The sequence below is a fragment of the Pseudorasbora parva genome, chromosome 22 (assembly GCF_024679245.1).
Source record: "Pseudorasbora parva isolate DD20220531a chromosome 22, ASM2467924v1, whole genome shotgun sequence".
In the NCBI taxonomy this organism is placed as follows: Eukaryota; Metazoa; Chordata; class Actinopteri; order Cypriniformes; family Gobionidae; genus Pseudorasbora; species Pseudorasbora parva.
In genome coordinates this window covers 17320631-17346486 of record NC_090193.1, presented here as the reverse complement: position 1 = coordinate 17346486, position 25856 = coordinate 17320631, and the positions used below count along the sequence as shown (strand labels likewise).

Genomic DNA, 25856 nt, shown 5'->3' with positions numbered 1-25856 from the left:
TTTAATTGAACTCGCATGCATATATTGATTTGTTACATACAGTGATCAACATGTAGTTTATTCATTACACATGGAACTGGATGAAAATCCTTGAAGTTGAAAAGTTTATTTCAGAATGCTTAATTGACAGAGTTTCAAGAATACAAAAATAAAATGTTCCATTTTTTACATTGACAGAAGATAGTGGAAACTTAATTTGGCTACTGTTGAAAATTGACTGTTGGTTCTTACAAAAAAATCATACTTCATACAAAAGCGCAGTCTTTGTGTTCCTGGTTTGAAAAGCTAACATTGCAAGTACATTCAAAATCACAGAATAATTAAAAATAACTAACTCTACCTCTGGTAGGAATTATAAATGCATTCTAATGGGCATTACCTGTGCTAATCTCTAGTTATTTTAAGAAGAAAGCAGCATGTAAACAGGTTGAATTAAACACATAGACAAAGATTTTTGTAAACCCTTATTTAGTTTCACATGCTCACACAAGGGACTTAAAATTACAATCTACAAAACAACAATAAGAATATGTACTTAATGTTAACACAAATCAAATTTAATCATTTTCTTACAGATCGAGAGTTATTTGCCATAGAACATAAACATGGTCACACTTTACATTACTGTCCATTTTACTGTGATTTCTCATAGCATACAATTAAATATTGAGTCATGAACCTCATGGGATTAATATTTAAATGTTTTGTGAAATTATTTGTAATTAGAGTCTGTAAATGGCAAAAAAAAAAATGCCTTTTGTTCCCACAATCATAAACCTTGTTTGCCTTTGCATCTCTGCACATTAAAGTTTGCTAATATTTAGTTGACTGACTGTTTTGGAGGGTGGAGTTTTGGAGGAGAAAGTGTATGGTTGAAATTAGTGAAACGCCTTAAATAAATCACACAATTACAACACCTTTAAGTGTGTTATATGGATATGTAGTAGCCAATACAGTAATGTAAAGTGTTACCTTTTTTTAAATGAATAATTTGTGGGTGGTAGAATTTGAAGTAACTTGTTTGTTTGTGTAAACCATTTGAGTAGAGCAGAGATTAAAGATCTGTTTAAAATATTCAGTGATGAACAGTAGCATCATGGATGTAAATATAAACACTATCCATAACAGCTCATCTCTTCACTTACTTGCTTGATAATATTAGTTTTTTGACTGAAAATGTGTGAAATTAAACATTGTAAATGTTCCACCCAAGGTATGTTGGTGATTACAGGTTTTACTGACAATATAATCTACATAGCCATACAAACACAAATACACACAAAACAATACCAAATTAAACAGGGTTTTAAATGTAAGGCTAATGGAATGTGCACAGGTGAGCAGTCTGTCTCTATCAGTTAATCGTCAATTTATTAAGCTGAGGAGGGAGAAGTTTACCGTTCTTAAATAACAGTCAGTGAAATGTGCTGATGGCAGTGGACGGACATTCTGCATTAAGCTGAAATGTGTGACCAGTGTTCCATTTTGTATTGAGTCTTTCAAGGTATATAAAGCACAATGATACTGCCCTTATGGGTCACAAGTCTGAAGGAAAGATGAAGGCCTCTGCAGCAGTTTCTGCATCATCGTCATCTTCCTCTGGTATTGTCTCCTCCCAAGTGAAGACATCTAAATGATCATGCACTTGTATAGATTCTTGTCTGCCCCCTTCCATTTCCCAAGGGCACATTGCGTCACGCCGAGCCAGAGGAGGATTAAGCCTGTGTGTCTCCTCTGTGGCCTGTGTGCTTGTGTCTGAAGGGTATATTTCTGGGGCAGTTTGACTTTTGCTGCTTTCTGTTGTTGCTGCTGTTCCCATGTCATTTTCCCAGGGTGAGACAGATTCTTGAGCACTGTCTTGACTTTTTGATGGGACAGCATGAGTGCAGTCTTGTGGCACAGATTGTTTGGGTGTTGCTTTTTCCTCCCATGGACAGACATCTGAATACACACTTTCTTGCTTTTGCAAGGTTCTCACTGACTCTCCTGTCTGCCATGGATATACATCTGCAAGAAAACTGTCTTGTTTCTGTAAGAGCTTTGCAGGCTCTCCTGTCTCCCATGGACAGACTTCTGCAAGAACACTGTCTTGCTTCTGCAAGATCTTTGCAGGCTTTCCCGTCTCCCATGGACAAACATCTGCATGGACACTTTCTTGTTTCTGCAAGATCTTTGCAGGCTCTCCTGTCTCCCATGGACAGACTTCTGCAAGAACACTGTCTTGTTTCTGCAAGATCTTTGCAGGCTCTCCTGTCTCCCGTGGACAAAAATCAGCATGGACACTTTCTTGTTTCTGCAAGTTCTTTGCAGGCTCTCCTGTCTCCCATGGACAGACTTCTGCAAGAACACTATTTTGTTTCTGTAATATCTTTGCAGGCTCTCCTGTCTCCCATGGACAAACTTCTGCAAGAACACTATCTTGTTTCTGTAAGATCTTTGCAGGCTCTCCTGTCTCCCATGGACAGACTTCTGCAAGAACACTAGTTTGTTTCTGTAAGATCTTTGCAGGCTCTCCTGTCTCCCATGGACAAACTTCTGCAAGAACACTATCTTGTTTCTGTAAGATCTTTGCAGGCTCTCCTGTCGCCCATGGACAAACTTCTGCAAGAACACTATTTTGTTTCTGTAAGATCTTTGCGGACTCTCCTGTCTCCCATGGACAAACTTCTGCATGGACACTTTCTTGTTTCTGCAAGATCTTTGTGGTCTCTGCTGTCTCCCATTGACAAACATCTCTATGGACACTTTCTTGTTTCTGCAAAGTATTGACTGGCTCTTCTGTTTCCCATGTACAGGCATCTCCACAAACATTTTCTTCTTTCTGTATGGACTTCACAGACTCACTTGTTTCCCATGGACACACAATTACATGAACAATGTCTTGCTCTTGATCTACTTTCACTGACTCCTTTTTCGCAGCACCTACCCTCTCTTTTAACTTCTCAGAATCCTCTACTTCCCATGGACAGACAGTTGCTTTCTCAGTCACTGTCTCTTTTAAAGAGTGTCTAGTAGTGTCTTCTGTATTCTGCAATGACTCCCAAGGACATATTTCAATTACAGGTGGGGGTGGTTCAGGAAAATCACTTTCTTGTTTCAGTGTTTCACTTGTTTCCACAGAACATGCATCTCTCTGAGCTGGTTCTTGGTGTACTGGACTTGGTCCAGCATTAACATAAATTCCCCTTTCACCAGGTTTTATTGCGTCACTAGGAGTTTTGATGGATCCCTGTCTAACCTGAGAATTATTTGTGTCTATTACATAAGAATGGCATGTTTCAGGTTTCACATTTACCTGCTTCTGGGTGTCTCCAGACATTTCAACAGTAGTATTACATATATTGTCTAAGGTGATCCTTGATGGGTCACAGTTTGTTTCCCAAGGACAGACATCAGTAGGTGTACTCTTGATTTGCAGTTGCTCTACTTCCACAACTTCCCAAGGACAGACTTCAGAAATGCTGGTTTGATGAAAAGGTTTTGGGACATCCCATGGACACACTTCTGTATTAGGAACAGACAATAAAGAATTTAGTTGGAATTCAGGGGATTTGATGCCAACATTGCTTACTGTCATAGAGAGTACTTGCTTGTCACTGCATTGTCTTTGTAATACACTGTCATTCACATTCTGCTTCTTGACCTCTAAGATAACCTCCTCTGACTCCCATGGACAGATGTGAATTGGGGCAGTATGTTTGGGGCTCTTTTCAGGAGACTCTGTAGATGGCTGCCGTATTGCTGTTTGCTTCACAAGGGAAGGTTTTATACCTATGGTAGTCATAGCCCGTCTGTGTGTCTGCGGGGTACGTTTGTCTGAAGCTGTACTGCCTGGGTACAATCTCATGGATGTGGACATGGATTTTTGTAGTGTTCCCTCCTTGACATTACTTTCTTGTAGGCTTTTCTCTCTGCTCAAACTTCTTCCAACTTCTCCAATGCTTTTAGCTGTAAGGAGATTTTGAGTAGCAGAGCGGAAAGAGAAAACTCGAAAATCCTTTGGCTTCCCAGAGACCGTAAGAGGCGACCCTGGAGCACTGCATGAGATTGAAGGCTTGGGTTTTGTGGAATCAACATCTGACTGAATGCCATTGCCAGTTTCAGTTGCAGGAGGAGCAGGAGGTGGTAAGTATTCCCAAGGACAAACATATAATAGCGTTGGTGACGAGGCAGCACCAGGTGATTTGGGTTCTTCTTGATTGATGGAATATGTGACATGTTTTTGACTCTTGTTTGCAGGCTGCTCCTCTGGAACCTCCCACGGGCAGACCTCTGCCTTGTCAAATGACTCTGAGAGCAAAGCACTTGAAGTCTGCTTCTTTATGTCGACATCCACAGTTAACTGGCGCTTTTCTGCTGGGGTACCTTTGCCAGGAAGGGACACATTTTCAATGCTTCTACAATGAGTCACAGAGCGATGGTCATTTCGTTCTATAACACTAAGTGACTTTTGAAACCTGGTAGGCTCGGGAAGCAGAAGGTTTGTGTCTAACGATAGATTCTGGGCACTTGCAGACTTGCAGACGAGCAATGTTGTATTGATGGATCCTGCATCAGAATGCTGTGAAGCCCTCTTGTCTGTTGTGCTCTTTATGGAGCAGTTTAATAGGGAGACTTCTCTTTCTGGAGTACAATCATAGGCACTATGAGACTTTCGCAGTTTTGGAGATGGCTGCATTAAAGTTTCGTTCATAGTGTTAATGCTTGGGGTTTGATGACATTTGTAATAAGATCCAGATCGGGTTATAGTTCCTATTGCAGCACTGACATCCTTGTCTTCACGGCTGCATTGCCTGCTTAAACTTTCTGGGATCTCAGTGATCCGTTTTATAAGGGATCGCCCAATACTAAGGCGAGAGCTGCGCTTCTTCGGAAGGTGGGGATTGCTGTTTGCCATCCTCTTGGTCTTGTGGACTTCCAACTGAGAATACAGTTTCTTCAACTCATCCTGGTGCAGAGGAGAAAAAGGGTTTCAGTTGAGGAAAGTCATTGGGAGCAATACAATAGGACGGTTTTTGTGATGTATGTACTGTACAAAACATGATGTTCAAAAGGCACCAAGTAACAGGGTAATATATCAAAAAAGGGCAAGTAAAGGCAAAGGGGATGAGGAGGAGACTAACATAGGTAATAATGCTGATATTTTGTGTAAGGTTATTTTTTTTAATAATAGAGATTCTCAGGGCATGTTGGCTCATGGGAACCCTTAAGTCTGTCCCAGTCCCATTTTCCCCTCTCTCGGCCCTTCCACTCATGAAATAATGGCAAAAAGCTAAATTTTAATTTTTAAATATCAGAAATACATGCATAACAGACAACAAGGTTTATTTATCTTGTCATTTATGAGATTTTGGTTGTGTTTATTTAAGTCCTGGGTATACTTCATTTTCTGCATTCTGCTCCGTCTCGTGCAGTGTCCTGTCAGCATAGCTTTCAAAGGGGTCTCCTCACCGGGTAGTTCTAGGAACACTGTTATAGGAACTAACCACTAGGGATGTTTCCCCGAGAACTAAAAGTTCCCCTAGGGCCATTTTCCTGGTTGCATTCGCACCGGCAGTATAGGAACTCTGAAAGGATGTATTTGTTGTTGTGACTTTTATTTTGACAGCATGGTGGACCTTTATTTTGACAGTGCTGATAGGTTATAATCTGTGTGTATACTGCTTCTTCTTTTTAAATGCCGGGTACTGATGTTTCGCATGCATTTGGCCAATCAGCGTACACTTACGTCACTGGTGATTCCTATTGTGCTGGGTTATTCTAGGTTCCAGACAGATTGGAATTTGGATTGTTCAAAGTCAGATGTTCACCATGTGAACTCGGGATACATCGATCAACCCCAACCTCAGCAAGACATGTCATTGGACATCACTTTCAAGATGTTGGCAAGTCCTGCTTCCATTGACCGTAGACGTAAAAACAAACATTAGACATTAAGTTTATGTAATATGTCTTAATAATTTTTTTTATCGTCTGCTGCTTTCTAAAAAATGTTACGTTGTTTTTATTCTGTTTTTGCCAGTGGACACAAAAACACAATAGGCTCTCATTGTGTGGTTGCAACATCATGTGGTCAACTTGACCATGACCTTTGATTGCCTGGAACTCACTGAGGTCTGAAGTGGGACATTTGATTTGGGATATTCCAGCATCCAACCTTGTCGAAAAGCAGTATTAAACCCTACTCTGAAGTAGAAGCTAAATTAGTTCCCCCCAAAAGGAGTTCCTAGAACTAAAATCGTTCCTAGATCCTGTGATGAAAACATCCCAAAATCCGGGAACTTAGTCAATAGCTCTAGGACCTATAGCCCCTTTTCCACCTAAATTACCCGGAACAATTTGTTCCAGGAACTTTTTTTTCCCCCAGACCGCTTGCTGTCTGCGTTTCCTGTGACTAAACGTAATAAAGCCTGAACCTCCTCGCTGGTCCTTCTGTCATGTTTAAACTTCATTTTTGATTTGAATAGCAAACAACTCTTACTTACATGCACCACAACAGACTTTTAGGTTGAAATAAAATGCTGCGTGAACTCAACCAATCACCATGTTCAGCGTCTAAGTCCCACCCCCGAAAGTTCCTGAACTTTGAAAAAGTACTACATCGCAAGCAGGGACGTTTGGAGGAGAAAATTTTTACCCGGAACTTCATTCAGACCCCGGTTCCTGCGGTCAAACACTCAGAGTACCACCCTCAAGTCCCTAGATCCTGGAGAAAGTTCCTGCGGTGGAAACATGGCTTAGGATAAGGTTCCTCCATTGCAAAAACCCCTAAAGTATACTCAACCGCAGATGGACAAGTTTGACACACATGCGCAGTACAATTGATACCCTGTCCTAGTCCAAGAAATGTGCAAAATGTGTCCTTACCAGACATAAGAGGGCAGCACTGAGTTGTGTTATTTGCAGGACAATCAAAACAAAAACATTGTTTTGTATTGCTCTTTCTGTACCTTTCTTTTACTACTGCACAGTATATCACAGTTGTGCATGTTGCCACCTAGTGGACTCTGTCTCAACATTCACCTGGAACATGCAAAAATTATGTTACTCAGACAGTGCACGGACTGTCGCACAACACGGCTGAAGTATACGTTGGGCTTTTTGTGTAACATTGTTTAGCAATTTACTTTATTGAAAAAGTCAAATGTATGTTTTTTAAATAATTTATAAGTAGACATTGTCACACAAAAAAAAGTGTTAGCGTGTGTGCTTTTCTTAAAATGAAAGTGTGAGCATGCGTGTGTCAGTAGGGCTGCAGCAGGGCAAGGGGTTTTACCCGAATGTCATCAGGGTCCAGGCTGTGGTCACTCCAACAGTTAGAGGTGAAACTACTGTTGAGGTAAGAACATGAGCGGCGCAATTCCTCCTCATCCTCATATACCTCTGCGGCTATTTCCTCTCGGCCTGGCCGTGACATGTGAAGAAACTGCAACAAACACCAATGCTGATTTGTACTTGAGATAAGCTACATAACAGAAATGTGTTTCATACAAAGTTTATCAGACAGTATTTAATGAATAGATTTTAGTTTGCATGCTTATGCTATGTATTAAAAGGATGTACTTTGCTGGAAATTTACATACTTTAGAGTGTGTAATAAAAGTGTATTGCTTTAGGGCATACTACCACATCACAAAAGGTTATTTGTGTTCCTTGCTATTTAAATTTTTTAAAGTAAACTGTCATAAACGATATTAGCCAGTAAGCATGCATAGATGCACACTTCAAAAATTCACCAGGGAATTGATCATGCAAGCTCAAATGGCTTACTATTTTCAATATACTAACATTTTATTCTAATCTGGCATAATATTTAGGATTTTATGTGAATTGGGATGCACAAGGTATTTTATGTGTTTATACTGCCAACTTTATGCAACTGTGATTTACTGCAATAGGATGTCATTTTAAATTATTAATGAATAGATTAAAATAATATTGCATATTGAAACATGGCTACTTTCAACAGTACCTTAGGTACAAAAAGCAGGCCGAGTGTAACAGTAATTGTGACATGCGTGTGAGCAAAGAACAGCAAGAGCATCCAGTCAGGATGAATCGATGGTCTGGCAAATCTGAAAGTAACAAGAACAAAGAAGTCAATAGAACAAACTCTTATTATAAGCGTTAAATCAAAACAACTTTATTCCCCCACCTGAAAAGGTGAAACACGGAGGATAGCAGTAGCTCATTGTGGATAGCGATGCTCATGTAACGTGGTTCGTGAAATGCTGAAGGTACGGTCTTCACTGCACTGCTCAGGAAACTGCCCCAGCACAGAAACAACAGCTCCGCTGAGAGAGAAAGACAACTATTTTTTTAACTTCAAAGGTTTTATTTGTCACATATGTACACAGCAGCAATAAGGACGGGAAATGTTTTGTACTTTTTATGAGGAAAAAAGGTGCAAGGACAATATAAATTTTTCATTTGTAGTTTTTTTTAAATTATTCTTAAAGGTGCCCTAGAAAGAGTTGAAACAATATGTTAAATTATTCACTGATATCTACATAGAGTGTATGTGGCTTATTTAAGGGCTAAAACTGTCCAGATACAGTTTTACAGGTCCATTTACAACCATATAAAGTGTCCCGAGGATGTAATGCTCTGTTTTTGTTTTATTTGGAAGAGTCATGAATGTTAATGTTGAGCTCTGCTCTGATTGGCTTATTTCAGCAGTTCAGTGGTTCAGTGAACCGGCTCGTGAGTCCTGACCATCCTAACAGAACACAGACCGACTAAATGAAACTTTAAGCAGAACATCTCAAATGAAGATTGATAAAATGCAGCCTAATTTTTTTTGTGGTGTTTTCAGATCATCCACGCACGTGAAAGAGTGCTTGCGGTTGCCAGATTTCAGTCATTTAAATCCCCCAAACAGAGCTTTTCTGTGAAAAGAACACGTATAGTATGCAGTGTCTCTCTTTCTCTCTCGCGCACGGATGATCCGAAAACACCAATAAACGAGTAAGCAGCATTTCAGCAATCTCCATTTGAGATGTTCTGCTTAAAGTGTCATTCAGTCTACATTTTAGACTTGTCTTTTTTCGTCAAAAACATTGCATGTTTATATAACGTTAGTCACAATGTAGGCTACGCAGTGACTGTGATATACTCTTAATACAAGCATGCAAAAACGTCATAGCCTATTTCAGTTTAAAAAAAATATAAATATATAACTTATATTTTTACTAAATGAATAGTCAGTCAAATGACTGTCGTTTTTACTTATATGGTGGAAAAGGTGACGTTTGCTAGAAGGATCGAGTGAACGATGTAAGCAACGTATCTACGGTTGTATTTTGTAATACAAAATAATATTAACCTTTTTCATTAGACACACTATTTAGTTTTGTATGGTACTTGGAGTTTCCTGTTGTTACTGTACTAGCATCTTGTGTTATCTAGACAATGCGGTCTCCCTAAGAAACCTTCAATTTAATCAGAAATTGTTTAAACAGCTAGTCAATAAGTGGATAAATCACTACTTACTGCTTGCAGGAATATAGTTGCCCCTTTCTTCAGTTTAAGACGCTGAGCGAAGCTTGCTTGAAATGGGCCGAACAAACGAACGATTTTGAATTAAATTGTTGTGGTATCCGATTATAATAAACTTCAACCATGACTGTTGACATATTAAAAGTCCTCACGTCTCCTGCACAGCCTGAACAGGACATTTGTGTCCAATAGAGATGCCGTTTTTGCTATCTTCGAGTGTCGCTTGTTCATCGGCTGAACTGATGATTCGTTTCCGCCTGACAATGAACATGTTTGAACAGATGCAAATGTTAGGGGCGTGCATATAAATGATCCCCAACGCTTGTGTCTCGGTTGGCCTTGTGTTGAGAATTAATTATTTTTCCGTGGTGTTTTTGATTCACGAGATTTGCATAAGAAGGAGGAGGCAATGGTGTTTGAGACTCACAGTATGTGATGCCCATGTACTGAACTTTTATATTCCACTATGGCAAAGTTCATTCAATTTTTTATTCTAGGGCACCTTTAATCCATTTGGTCTTTTCCATTTTTGTTACTTTTTTAAGGTAAAAATATGTAATATTTAATGTTTTCTTTAAAAAATGAGTGGCACAGTTTTAAATGTTTATAGACGTTCTCTCTGATAGAATTTACTTTTAGTGTTTATGTCACGTTACAGTATACAATAGTACATGCCAACCAACGTAAGTTTTTTCCTAAAAATGTTAAATTACAATCTTCAGACAGTTACACAGTAACAAAGTATAATTTTGAACCCTATGAAAATCAAAATGACTTCAACTTATTGAAAACGTTAATCATGGAAGACATGTTTTGTTCCATGAATTGCATTTTTATATATTTTTGAACAAGTCCAGACTAAAAAGTGAGCATCTTAAAGCTCAATAGAAGAAGGATATGTATTTAAAGAAAAATGTACAGTGTTACTAAGTATTATAGGCTACAACCTATATAGTGTAGCACCATAATAAATGCAAGCTTCATTTTGTGTGAGCTGTCTGAATGTGCCGGAATGAAAGTATAAATCTATTTTATCTAATGGTGTCGTTTCAGTTCAGTCCTTCATTTACTTAGTCTAATTTATGACATTTTAGCAGTAACATTATTGTAATTTTTTGTGGTATTTTATTAGTATGGTAGATAGTGGTTAATGCCGAATCATATCCAATGACAGTGGTACTGTGTTCAAATCATCAACTAAATGCTTCAAAGAACATTAAATTATCCAGGACCATTCATCCTTTCATTTGTCTGATCTACTAATGTGCCCCAATTTCAATTAATCTCTCTGCCAGACACCCAAGAAAACCGATGGACTACTGCCACCAGTCAGAAATGACATCACTTGCCCACAGCCATCATGTAGTCCCAGCGGTCCAGGTCGCACACGTTGAAGCCTTCTCCTTCTGAGGTGGTGGAAATGATCAGCAATGGGACATTTCGATCTCGATTCTGCAGGACGCCCACTGTCCATGCACACAGGAACCAGCTGACAGTTAGCACTATGACTCCCAGCATCCTCAGCACACCCGTGGTAGTGATGTATGGCACTCTCTGGGCTGTACGCGACAGGAAAACCCTCAGAACCCTGGAAACGTGCCCACATATAGGCTGATTAATTTTGGAAGTTTAATTAGGTTCCTTTATAAGGTGTTTTGTTTTGTTCTTTCTCATATCACAGACTTCTAGTTTAGTCTTAAAGGTGCACTCAGTTGTTTTTCCCTAATTGCAAAGCATTTAAAATAATGTGCACTCGTCTGTAGCCTAATAAAAGTTTTATTTTACCAGAAGCGGGTCAACTCATGGAGGCCGACATGTAGCGACATTGGTATTGGACATACATAACAATCAATATATATCGGTACAATTCTGCAACAAACCAGTACCGCAAAAACACAAATTTAAAAAATGACTCAGTACAACTTTAAATGCCTTGAGAATAGCATCTTATTACACAACATCTCATCTGACAGATGTGCAGGTTAGAAGATTGGGTTGAGTTTGATCAATCTCAGATGACAGGACTGAAGTGCTACAGACCGGTACATCTTGAGCGTCACGGTTCCGTAAACAATGGCGAAGCCGAGCAGACGGACCCAGCGGAGTAGAATACACCGGAAAGTGCTGGGTTTGAAGTATAGAATAAAGACCTGAAAACATAAACAGCCGTAAAGTCAAGACCAGTCATGAAATAAACTAAAATTCTTGGTGGATGTTGCAAAAATGCTTGTTTTACAAAGCATATTAATAATTAAAGGGGTTGTTGCATGCAGTTTTACTTTTTAGCTTTAGTTAGTGTTTTATGTTGCTGCTTGAGCATAAACAGTATCTGCAAAGTTACAGCGGTGAAAGTTCAATCCAAAAGGAGAAATTGTCTTTTTAAAGTTATGGAAGTTTATTGTCTACAAAAATGGCTGCTTTGGACTACAACAAGCTTATTCTTGGGTTGGTGACATCCTAAACCCCTATTAACATAAACACTGCCTAAGATGTGACTTCTGCCCGTAATGGTAAGGGCCGTGGCGTTTCAGGCAACTTGGCACTTCATCCAATATAAATACATGACACAAATTTGGCCATCTAACCAATCTAAAGGTGCAGATCCACTTGTCCGTGCAACACTTCAGTCGCGCCGCGCTCCACTTTATTCCTATGGGTGACGTCAAGCGACTTCAACGCGCCCGCATAGCATTCCGGGAAGGCAGCGCTGCATTTAAACCGATTTGAACGCACAAATGAGGGGAAGCGTCACAACATCACGCTTTAGTCGTGTCGCAAAAGTGGATCTCCATGTTAAGACCAATGCAGTTTTCGGAGGGATGGGCTTCATAGAAGCAGGAAGCAAACGAGCCGTTCAAAGGACATTGGAGACAGCGGTGTGGAATAAAGGTAAAATATAAGAAAAATCCAGCGTTTAAAAAAGAAGAAGTATTAAGACATGTTATACTGTGCCCCATTAACACAACCAAGCCTAGAAAAAAACAAGGAACCACCCCTTTTAAAACTGATAAAAGAATAAACAAAATGTGTGATATTTTACAAAAGTTTGGGGTAGTGAAGTCTTTGAAGTCTTTTTTGCTCACCAAGGCTACTTTTGTTTAATCAAAAATACAGTTAAACAGAAATATTTAAAATATTATTACAATAAAAAAAACTGTTTCCTATTAAAACATACCATTTTCTATGAAATTTAAAATGTATTTTAAATTTTCATTTATTCCTGTGATGGCAAAGCTGAATTTTTAGCATCATTACTCCAGTCTTTAGTGATTCCTTCAGAAATAATTATAATACGCTGATTGTTCAGTAACTCTAACCTATTAAACTAGTAACTAGTAATATTAAATGTGACCCTGGATCAACAAAACCAGTCATAATTGGCACGGGTAAATTTGTGGGAATAACCAATAATATGGTGGTATATTATACAATAGATAAGTCAAAATTATCGATTTTTTTTTCTTTTAAATGTTATTTATAATGCACTTTATATTTAACAAAATCTCAACATGCTACAGAATTAAAAACTATCAACAACAATAAATAATTAAATAATTAAATAAATAAATAAATAAATAAATAAATAAATAAATAAATAAATAAATAAATAAATAAATACCAGAAAAATTAAGAAGTAACAAATCAATTAAAAGCTCTGCTAAAAAGGTGGGTTTTAAGACCACGCTTAAAAGCATTTACAGTCTGTGGGTTCCGCAGGTGGTCAGGGAGAGCATTCCACAGACAGGGGGCTGCTGAGCCGAAGGCCCAATCTCCCATAGTACGGAGACTGGTTGTGGGAGTTTTAAGACGATACAGAGAAACAGAGTGGAGGGTACGAGTGGCTGTTTGTGTGGTGAGGAGTTCCTTGAGATAGAAGGGTGCGTCACCATGGATGCACTGGTGCGTAAGGAGAGAGATCTTGTACTCGATCCTGAACGACACAGAAAGCCAGTGTGATTTTGGAATGGGGGTGATATGGTCGTATTTGCGCACCCTCATGAGGATCCTAGCAGCGTTGTTCTAAATACACTGCAGCCACTGGAGATTTTTACTAGAGATGCCGATAAGGAGCGCATTGCAGTAGTCCAGCCTGGAGGAGATAAAGGCGTGGACAAGCTTCTCCGCATCTGCCAGTGTTAGAATGGGGCGAAATTTGGCAATGTTTCTGAGGTGGAAGAAGGAGGCCTTACACAGGTGTTTGATGTGAGCTTCAAAAGTAAGCTGCGATTCCATTCTGACCCCCAGATTGGTGACTGAAGTGGAAAGTGGAATGACCTGATCAGAGAAAGCAATGCTGGTGATAACGGACTTCTGGACCTGAAGTGAGTCCTATATATATATATATATATCCCCCAGTACGCTGGCATAGACTTTCCCAGGGAGGCTGATATCAGCCTCCCTGGGAAAGTCTATGCCAGCGTACTGGGGGAGGAGAATTCGGCCGATAGTGGAACTTCGGATTCAGGAGAAACAGTGTGGTTTTCGTCCCGGTCATGGAACACTGAACCAGCTACATGGGAGTTTACCCAACCATTCCACATGTGTTTTGTGGATTTGGAGAAGGCATTCGACTGTGTTCCACGTGGCACCCTGTGGAGGATGCTCTGGGAGTATGGGGTTCGGGGCCCCCTGCTTAGGGCTGTTCGGTCCCTTTACGACCGGAGGAGCAGGAGCTTGGTCCGCATTGCCGGCAGTAAGTCAAATTTGTTCCCAGTGCATGTTGGTCTCCGGCAGGGCTGCCCTTTGTCACTGGTTCTGTTCATAATTTTTATAGACAGAATTTCTAGATGCAGCCAAGGGCCGGAGAGTGTCCGGTTTGGGGACCACACAATTTTGTCACTGCTCTTTGCAGATGACGTTGTCGTGTTGGCAACCTCAGACCAGGACCTTCAGTGTGCACTGGGACGGTTTGCAGCAGAGTGTGAAGCGGCTGGGATGAGAATCAGCACCTCCAAGTCCGAGGCCATGGTTCTAAGTCGGAAAAGGGTGGCTTGCTCACTTCAGGTTGGTGGAGAGTTCTTGCCTCAAGTGGAGGAGTATCTTGGGGTCTTGTTCACGAGTGAGGGAAGGATGGAACGGGAGATTGACAGACGGATCGGTGCATCATCTGCAGTAATGCGGGCAATGTACTGATCTGTTGTGGTGAAAAAGGAGCTGAGCCATTAGGGCGAAGCTCTCGATTTAATGGTCAATCTACATTCCTACTCTCACCTATGGTCATGAGCTGTGGGTCAAGACGGAAAGGACAAGATCCCGGATACAGGCGGCTGAAATGAGCTTTCTCCACAGGGTGGCTGGGTGCTCCCTTAGAGATAGGGTGAGAAGCTCGGTCTCTCTGGAGGAGCTCAGAGTAGAGCCGTTGCTCCTCCAGATCGAGAGGAGCCAGCTGAGGTGGCTCGGGCATCTATTTCGGATGCCTCCTAGACGCCTTCCCAGGGAGGGGTTTCGGGCACATCCCACCGGGAGGAAGCCCCAGGGAAGCCCCAGGGCACGCTGGAGGGATTATGTCTCCTGGCTGGCTGGGAACGCCTTGTGGTTCCCCCGTAGGAGCTGGAGGAAGTGGCTAGGGAGAAGGAAGTCTGAGCGTCTCTGCTTAGATTGTTGCCCCCGCGACCTGGCCCTGGATAACCGGAAGATGCTGGATGGATGGAATATATATATCAAAAATGTATTATTTAGTAGTAATATGTGATTTTGCACCCTCAGATTCCAGATATTCTCTGCCAAATACAGCCCTGTCACAAACGACTCACTGGAGAGGTTATTTATTCAGATTTCGGATGATGTATACATTTCAATTTCAAAAAGTTTACCCTTCATGGTTTGGTGGTCCAGGGTCACAAATTGTGTAATTTCTTGATCATTTTCTGAGTCCTAAGTACCAGCTATTATGATTTCAACTGCAGTGCAGTAATCTGTAAAGAAGATTTGAATCCCACACTCACTGGAAAATAAAGCAACAGAGAGCCACACAGGATCATCTCCAGCAGCAAAAGCCCTGATGATCGGATCCGCTGAGAGACAGAAAGATGGCGTGAAGAAGAGGTGAGAAGTGGAGAGGGGAAGCAGAGGTGAAATTACAGAAGCTGTCAAGTGTGCATCAAGTTTGTGCACATGTGGGACCTCTTTGACTGTTTGAAATGATTCATCATAACACATGGCATTGTAGGATATATCATAGGATAGGCCACTGGTCATGATAAGTTAGGTGCTGAAATCTTACCTTGGTTCTTCTGCACTGATATGCTACCAGCATGCTAATAAGCACAAGGATCATGAACAGGCCCTGGACAGCCAGGACACCCGTTCTCAAGAGCCAGTCTTCCTGCACCCAACACGGGCCTCCGTCCTCACACTCAGCACAGCCGGGCCAACAGGGCAAACACACAGGGACTTCTGGGTAACAAGCCTGGGTACTATTCACACGGTTGTTCCCTGTAACACCATATATCATATTTTTTCTTTTTTTAAATAAACCAATTTTAAATTAATTTAATTAAAGGGTCATTTCACATAAAAATAAAAATGATGTCATTAATTACTCTTGTGTCGTTCCAAACCTGTAAGACATTCGTTCATCTTCGGAACACAAGTTAAGATAATTTGGATGAAATCCAAGAGCTCTCTGACCCCTTCATAGACAGCAATTTAACTACCACTTTCAAGGCCCAGAAAGGTAATAAAGACATTATTAAAAATCGTCCATGTGACTCCAGTAGTTCAACCTTAATTTTATGAAGCAACGAGAATATTTAATGTGCGCAAAATACAAACAAAAATAATGACTATTTTTTTAGTCTGTGTCAGACTCTTACGCTGTTGACATAAACAAAACAAAAACAAACAAAAAGTTACCTGGTTGCCATAACATTTTTAGTTAATTGAAATTAAAAATCTTTGTTAATACAATGAACATTTTATAGGAATTGACAACCTTTATTTAAATATTATTAAAAAATGTGTAAGCATATTGGGTAATTGTGTGTTTCATTTGTGATGACACAGCCTCATTGTGCTATTTTCATGATTTATCAAAAAAAATTATGTGGTTTATAGACAGTAATATTTTGAGTTCCTATTTATTAAACCAATTTCCTTCATTGTATCAACTCTGAACTAAAAATTTTAAGGCAACCAGGTTACTTACTTTTTAAGTTAAACCAACAATATATGTTTACAGTGCAGTACAGCTCTTCCGAGTTCTACAGCAGAACGACTCATGCACATGCGTCGTGGTGCTCACGTGAGAAGCGTCAGCCAATGGTAAGCCAGCGTTCTGGAAGTGCTGCACTGTTTGCACTGCGTCAACAGCAAGTATTCGAGTATTCTCAACGCTTCATAAAGTTAAGGTTGAGTCACATTAACTATTTAAACAAAATAAAAACTATTTTTCCTTGAAAGTGGTAACTAAATTGCTGTCCATGGAGGGGTCCGAAAGCTCTCATATTTCATCAAATATACCGTAATTTGTGTTCAAATTAAGATGAACAATGGTCTTGTGGTATTGGAACGACATGAGGGTGAGTAATTAATGGGAGAATTTTCATTTTTGGGTGATCTAACCCTTTAATACTTTCATCTATCATAATAATACAGCTTAATTATCAAAATTACAAAGTACATTACTGGTGCTAGTTGCACTTTGGTCTAGAATCATGATCTCTCTGTCTAAATGGGTGTATCAAGGGCCTAAAATGAACACTCACCAAGCACCAAATGCAGTTAAAAAAATGGTGTAGACGAGTATGTGAAACAGTGTCAATCGCCAGTTGGCCTGTACAATTTTTATGAATTCTAAAAATGCAATATTGTGAGAACATGAATGACGCTCGGGACAGTTGACAGGCCAGTGCTGCATCGTCATGAAAGTTCAAGCCTTGCAAATTTAAATATTCAAGAGCAAGAAGACATGAAATGTCTTACATTTTCTGAGTGCAAACATCCAAAGCATGTCCAGAAATCCACATATCAGACAGCTTGCGAATACTGAATTGAGCTTTCTTTCATGTCTTCTTGAACTTGAACAGACATATTCAAACCAAATTGTGTCAAAATGCCCGTCTTGGCAAGTATCCTCATAAACATACTGTTACATCTTAAAGTGCTCCTATTGTGCTTTTTCAAATATTCATTTTCATGCAGTGTGTAATATGGCTGTTTGTGATTGTGAACATTCTGCAAAGTTAAGTTGAGAAAGAAAAAGAATCAACTCTGAACTGAGTCATCTGTAATTTGAGTCATCTGTAATTTAAATCTTACTTTGTGATGCTTCTACGTCAATAGAAAATACATTTGCATAATGCCCGCCTATGTTGTACGTTGTCCGCCCTCCAACAACTTGACCCACGACTCCTCAAATATATGCACCGGATATGCACTGTTATTGACACAGTTCCTGCATCTGCACTGCAATAAATTAGAAATATACACATCAGTTTGTTGATGGACATATACTTATTAATCCTGATAGTGAGGAGTTGTAGTTGCAACATTTCATAATGTACCTCAAAATGAACAGAGTACAACTGAGAAACGTCATGCTTAAGACGTCCTTGGCGATGTGTTTGTAAAGTATTTTTTGATCTTTGATGCATGTAAACCTGTTTTAAGAGACATCCAATACAAAATGAGGAACCTTTACCATACCATAATAGGGGCACTTTAAGTGAACTTAACCAGAAAGAAAACCCATGTTTAGTTAGTTTTAGGCCCTATTGTTTCTAAAGAGAGGCATAGCTCAATTGCTCCAATAAATAATAGAAAAAAAGGATGTACAAAAAAATACATCAAAGCTAATGTTGTAATGCCTTTCTGCTATAACTTTGACCCTTAACCAGTCATTGATTGTGATACTTTTATATGGCATCATGTTCCCTACACTATATTGCCAAAAGTTTTCGGACGCCTGCTTTTACATGCACATGAACTTTAATGACATCCTATTCTTAATCTGTAAGGTTTAATATAGAGTTGGCACACCCTTTGCAGCTATAACAGCTTCAACTCTTCTAGGAAGGCTTTCCACAAGGTTTAGGGAAGTTTATGGGAATTTTTGACCATTCTTCTAGAAGTGCATTTGTGAGGTCAGGCACTGATGTTGGACGAGAAGGCCTGGCTCGCAGTGTCCACTCTAATTAATCCCAAAAGTGTTCTATCGGGTTGAGGTCAGGACTCTGTACAGGCTAGTCAAGTTCCTCCACACCAAACTCATTCAACCATGTCTTTATGGAGCTTGCTTTATGCACTGGTGGCCAGTCATGCTACAACAAGAAGGGGCCATCCCCAAACTGTTCCCAAAAAGTTGGGAGCATGAAATTGTCCAAAATGTATTGGTATGCTGAAGCATTAAGAGTTCCTTTCACTTTACACTTGGCACAATGCAGTCAGGCAGGTACCATTTTCCCGGTAACCATAAAACCCAGACTCATCCATCGGACTGCCAGACAGCGAAGTGTGTTTCAATACTCTAGAGAACATGTCTCCACTGCTCTGAGTCCAGTGGCGTTGTGATTTACACCACTGCATCCGATGCTTTGCATTGCACTTGGTGATGTAAGGTTTGGATGCAGCTGCTCGTCCATGGAATCCCATTCCATGAAGCTCTCATTGTACTGTTCTTGAGCTAATCTGAAGGCCTCACAAAGTTTGGAGGTCTGCAGTTATTGACTTTGCAAAAAGTTGGCGACTTCTGCGCACTGTTCACCTCAGCATGCGCTGACCCCACTCTGTGATTTTACGTGGCCTACCACTTTGTGGCTAAGTTGCTGTTGTTCCCAATTGCTTCCACATTTGCGTTAAAACCAACAACAGTTGACCGTATTTCATGTATTTCACAGTTGGCAACCTATCACGGTCCCACACTTGAATTCACTGAGCTCCTGAGAGCGACCCATTATTTCACAAATGTTTGTAGAAGCGTCTGCATGCCTAGGTGTTTGATTTTATACATCGTGGCCATGGAAGTGATTGGAACACCTGAATTCACTGATTTGGAGGGGTGTCCTAGCCTGGATGCCAGCCGAACTTAGCCACGCCCACAATTTTTTTAGGTCGGGCAGTTCGGTCTGGCCTCGATCCATAGAGGAGTAATTATCCCCGAACAGAAACTGTTCCGACCAATGAAATCATCAGGGCGGGCTTTAGAAGATGACGGACAGATGATCAACAGTAACGTAATCATGCACGTCATCAAAGGGGCTTGGATTATATTTTTTCGAATCCTAAACGGAGAGCTTGCTTCTATATGCATTCACCTTCACAATTTCTCTCTGAAATGATGATCATGTTGGGTAAGTACTCTGTGTATCATTAAATTATTTTATTTTTTTACAACACCGGCTAAGATCGTTTATTCCAGCGCATGTGCAGACAGGGTTGCCAAGTTTTTACGACAAAACCCGCCAACTACTAGCCCTAAACAATAGCTTCTCGGGGCCTCTTCCGGGTGAAAATTGCGTTTGGGGGGTAAAATGTGTGTTATTTTGGCAAGGTTGCCTGCTAAAATTCGCACTCATGGGTCTATATATCACATAATAGTCGCTTCAACCCGCGGACATAGAAAACAACCCGCAGAAAAAAACGTGGACTTGGCAACACAGTGCAGTTGAACTATGTTGACATTTGACAATGCGTCGCTTCGTTGCTCTGATTGGTTGTAGGTCTATCCAATTGATGTCTTTCCTGGTTCGGTTGAAACACGCCTCATAATCACAGCCCAATGGAGCAGTTTCAGACTCATATTCTGACTAGAATTGAGTATGACCACATCAGGCTAGGGGTGTCCCAATACTTTTGGCAATACAGTGTGTATATTATCTAATAAAATGAGTCTAAACCCACTGTGTAGACTTCTGTGCGACTGATTTTTGATTATTTTAAGCCTCTTACATTTGTTTCGTATGTCTGGATTTGGACTGTAGTAGCCCTTTTTACATCGGCAGCAGTACTGACCCATCCGGAAGCCTTGTTGTGGGATGGGCTCACACTATGGGGAAGAGAAAGAAATAGAGATGTTTTACCTTCTGTAAGCAAACTAATTTCTCCTAGAAAGGAAGCATTAATTGCATGTGTAGTCTCTCCTCAGCGGTTTATCTGTAAAAGTCCCATACATCAGACTCACTCTGAGTTAATCTAAGCTAAATCCTAAATGGAGGGGTAATACCTCTATTGGCAGAGCTTTATCTTTTTTATACAGGGAAATCCAGCACTGTTCACATACATTTTTTCATGTTATGTTCACTTAAGAAAAAGATTCTTGATTATAAGAGGATATTGTGCCCTTGAAGAGAAGCAATGATATTGAAAATAAATAAAATATTAATAGTAATTACGTAGATGCTCTTATGTATCTCTATTCAGTGTCTAGTATTGTTTTATTAGATCTGATCTGATCAAGTAATTCTTCAGAAAACCCAACACAGGTTCTTGTCTGTCACTTTACTAAACAGCATGTAACCTTTATAATATACATTGGACTATATCATGCATCATGCCAATCTAATGTTTCATGCATTTAATGCACCGTCATGAGACAAAACTGTTCTATTAATATGTTGCGCTTCTCATTTATAGGCGGATCAACTCAATTCTCATTAAATTCGTTCAGTGTGCCAAATCCTGCCGTTGCTTAACCTGCCAACACCTGTGAGCTTGTGTTCTGGTAGGTCAGGATGATGGGGGGGTATGGGTCTTGTGGAAGGGGGGGTGTATGAGCCTCTGCCTTCTGGGAGGGGGTGAGAGTGGGGTGGGTATGGTTTGGGGGTGGGGTGTGTGATGTGGGATGTGGTATGTGAGCATCACAGGATTACTAACCTAATCCTTCAGATCATCCTGCACCCAGTGCTCACATCTTTAAATAGAAGGTCTGAATGAAAGTGGGAGGATGATGATGGAAAACAGTGGGAACAGGAAATGGGAAATGTATATAACAGTCAGCAACGCAATGTGTAAAGCAGGTGACGTATTAATATACATGCATTTTATAATAATAACCTAAAATATTATTGAGATGCCAGATCTGAACTTTTGAACTTTTATAACTGTATAACTTTAAGTGAAACACTTAATTCTACAAAAATATTTTGAAGAATGTTGGTAATGAAACAGTCCACTGTATGAACCAAAAAACCCTTAAACATTTATGTCCCACAAAGAAAAGTAAGTCATACAGGTGTCAAATGACATTATGACAGAAGAGTTTTTAAATATATATATATATATTTTTTTTATGAACTACCAATAAGTAATTGCCCAAGTATACATATAATCTAAATTATGCCAATTTGTGAGGAATGTAAATCCAAAACCTGATCCTGTGACATAATTTAAAGGAAACAAATATTAGAGGAGAGCATAGCTAATAATACAATTTAGTAACACTTTAGTATGGTTACATATATATATATATATATATATATATATATATATATATATATATATATATATATATATATATATATATATATATATATATATATATATATATATATATATATATATATATATATATATATATAATAAATGTATATATAAACTCCTAATTTACTGCTTATAAATAATTAGTAAGGTAGTTTTGTAGCATTTTAGTTTGGGTAGGATTAAGAGATGTAGAATACGGTCATGAAGAATAAGGCATTATTATGTGCTTTATAAATACTAATAAACCGCCAATATAGTAATAAGCATCCTTATAAGCAATTAGTTAATAGATAATAACTGAACTCTAAAATAAAGTGTTCACCAAAATTCTAATGCTATCATAATAGTTACATTACAGTGGAGCATCAAACATGCTCTAGGAGACACGAAAATAAATCACTTCACACCAAACGTCCTCTTGACATTTATTGAGTGTTTTGAGTGGATCTCTGAATGTGTGCTGGCCCTGCTTGTTCCTGGTTAGAAAAATCCACCCATACAGCATATAATATATCATTCTCAGCATCTCTGAATCTACAATGTAGCAGCTTCTTGTATGACATTGAACACAAATGTAATGACCTTTAAAGTCATTTTAAATGGCCAAATAGTGTTTAGAACCTGGTTTCAATAAAAATTAAAAAATAAATTGTGGTGAGACTTTACGATGTGGTTCTATTCATTAAGTTTAGCTGATGCATTAGCTAATGAGCTAACAATCTTTATTAATCTATGTATACTAATATACATTTTAATACTAATAGAAAACAATGCATCATTCTTCAAAATATCTTCTTTTGTGTTCTCCAGAAGAAAGTAAGTCATACAGGTTTGGAATGACATAAGGTTAAGCAAATAATGACAGAGTTTTAATTTGGGGTGAACTATCCCTTTACCTAATTAATTAAACCTTACTGCAAAGTGTTGCCAAAATGTGAATGAGACTTGACGACATGCACAGTGCCATTGAGCCCAGTGAAGTGTTTGCAGTAGATTGCATGTGAAAGTATTGGTCAGTGACAGTGTACACTCACCTCCATGCTGGTACGATTACATTGGTGAGTGTTTGCAAACCAGATGTCTCCACTGGCACACTGATCCAAATCAAATCCCTGGACATTAACATCAATGCGGATCACACCCCTATCACCAGAAGGCACAGAGAAACGACAAAGATATGGTTATGACAACAAAGTAACCTTAATGAAATGAGACTTGTAATGAAGTTAATGGGATAGGTAACTAAAAAAAAGGGTATTCTGCCATAATCATGTCATTCCAAATCTCAAAAGATTTTATTATGTGAAATACAAAAGAAGAAATTTAGGAAAATGTCTTTTATTGTTCACACAATGGAAGTCAGTGGGGTTCTATTTCAGACCCTATTGAGTTTCATCATATGGACAAAAACAGAAACATTCTTCAAAATGTCTTATTTTGTATTCCACAGAATATCAATTTTAGGGGGACTATCCCTTCAAGTGAATGGACACTGAGAGATGATTGAAAGATCAAATTTGAGCATACAAAAATGAGAAACTATTTAAAGAAGTTGATGAAAGTGCACTGACCTGAACTCTGGGCTGAGGTCTGGCTTCAACCCGTAAAATGGCATTGAAAGGCTGAGTAACCATCCTGGCAAAAAGCGACCATCAACACATTCAAGGAAAGGGGCTTCGCCCCACTGAACCCCGCTGCTATTAATCACATAACTATCCCCACGCGCCCACTTGGGAGTATCTAGGGTGCTTAGGTCATTTAGAAGCACCCGTTTAGACAAGGCATGGAGGGGTGGAGAGCTAGACTTGAAGGAATCAAACCAGCTTTGGTCAGGTGCAGGAGGACGGAAGCTGCTCCAGACAGACGTCAAGTCCTGTAGGAGAATGTCCTGGGTTGTGCCTTTGGAGGCACGGAGCACCAATTGGGGCTGTGGGATTGTGGGGTCTGCGTCGAATGTTAGAAAAGCTCGTCTGACCAGGCCTGGCCTGTCCCCTTCGAGCATGGCCCGGACCAGTGCATGGTACCACTCGATATCCTCTCGTACGCTCGTTTCTCTCAGCTCACTGGCTTGAAATATCAGGTTGAGGAAATTGGCCGCGTTGGTCAGAGACGCTATGGCTTGGTGCAAGAGAGGGAGCAGTGCTCTAGGCGCAGATCCCCGCTGGACAGCCAGCTGGAACGTCCGTGTGCAGGTGGAGGCGGCCAAGGAGGACGAATCGCCAGTGTAGAGGTAGTTCTCCACGGAAGAACGGTCCTCGGCCGTGCTCACTTTTACAGGAGCCGGACTGGTGGGTAGGGAGCTGGGTGACAAGCTCTTCCCTGCTATGGTATTTGGGTCCGTAGGACATGGTGTTGAGGTGAACTCCAAGCTGGACATGTCCTCAACTTCAGACACAGTGGTGAGCTGAGCAGAAAGCAGGCTAGGGAGTAGCAGCAATAAGGGTAGCACACAAGCACACAGGCCCATCCTTGCAGCAACTGCTCCTCCAATGGTTTTCGTGAAGGAAAAGAGCTTTGCGCCTTTTCACATCCTGAAAGATGCTTTCAAAGCGCAGGCCTCCATTTCTTCTCTTTCCCCGGCTCTGCTTCTTCTCTCCTATTCTTGTTAACCGATTGACACGCTGCACAGGTGTCAGTGGTGATAGTTAGAGTGCAACCGCACTTTGGTGCCAACTGTGTCAAATGAGTGTGTTTTCATACACAAACTGACATGCACTACTCATTTTCAAAGCTGAAGCTCAAGGGAGGAGGCAACATTTATGCTCTACGCGTCCTGCAATCAGTCGGTCAGGTCCTTCTTGGATGTGATGCTACTGGGACCACGAACTCTAAACTCTGCAAGAAACTGTAATGAGAAACAAAGATCAACAAGAAACCGATAGCATGTGTTTATCGCTCTGCTTACCTCTTCACTTGCTCTGCAGTCCTTGTGTAAACCTCTCCCATCTCTTCTCAGTCCCTCTCCCAATCTCCCAGTTGTGGTGAGTGCTGAGAGAGGCACATCTGTTAATGTTGGATTGTTATGATGAGTGTGTGTGTGCATGAGGATGGGCTGATGGATGAGAGGATGGGAGGGTAATCCTCTCGGTTGGGTATGCATCAGAATCTCACCGCTTTGTGGATTAACCCAACACTCCCCGGCTGGGTCAGTCATGAGTGGTCTTTTATGGACCGTGTGTGTGACTGTGTGTATGTGTGTGTGTGTGTAACATTGTGCATCTGTGAATATGTACATGCAGCGGTTTATAAGTCTGCATCTGTTTTGGCAGATGAAGTGCACTGAAATGTTAATCTCTGATTAACAAGTTGTGTTTTGAACTGCAAATGTTTTGCACATAAATCAGGGAAATGAGAAAAAAAGACAGAAAGAAAACATGTTCCACATGTGTACTACATGAATGAACGTCTGTCAAAGATGTGCATGCGTGTATGAGAGAGAGAGAGATGATTCAGACAAATCCAGTCAAACTGGGTAATGCAGGCAAATCCTTGTTTTGGTGCCATGGCAACAGGGTACTGAGATTCAACACTCATTCCTGTGGGGCCCCACCCCCACCCCCCACCCAGGACTGCAGAGGCTGTGACTGTGTGCATGCCCCTACACATACATGTCTATATACATGCACACAGTTCTCAAAACATAAACTGTGGAAATGTTTCTTTATGAATAGATATGTTTGTCTTTGTGTCCTCTGTTATGTGCTACAGTATTGTGTGCATTTAATTGGAGAGAATGTTGTCAACGCGTGTAATATTTCTCAGATAACGCACTTTGAAACACATTTTCTTCTGGATATTTGTGTGAACCCATAACTGTAATAAAACCCCATAAACTCTTTGTGAAGATAGCAGGTTTAAAGGGCTCTATGGGGCACGTGTAAATTGTTTGTGTATAGCGACATCGTTCGGTCCATCAGTGTAATTGCATTTCACAAATACAG

The 25856-nt window shown here is 40.2% G+C and overlaps 1 protein-coding gene across 1 annotated transcript; it reads right to left on the bottom strand.

The window, feature by feature from the left end:
- Window positions 1-81: 81 nt before the first annotated feature.
- gpr179 (G protein-coupled receptor 179) lies at window positions 82-25437 on the bottom strand. Its single transcript, XM_067431587.1, has 12 exons — window positions 24821-25437; window positions 23487-24750; window positions 22950-23058; window positions 20386-20482; window positions 15722-15933; window positions 15444-15512; window positions 11539-11648; window positions 10848-11086; window positions 8156-8294; window positions 7973-8075; window positions 7277-7426; window positions 82-4948 (listed from the first exon to the last, which is right to left on the bottom strand). Exons 2-12 carry the CDS (start codon window positions 24380-24382, stop codon window positions 1538-1540), a joined length of 5535 nt encoding a protein of 1844 aa, XP_067287688.1. The 5' UTR covers window positions 24383-24750; window positions 24821-25437; the 3' UTR covers window positions 82-1537.
- Between the last annotated feature and the right edge of the window lie 419 nt (window positions 25438-25856).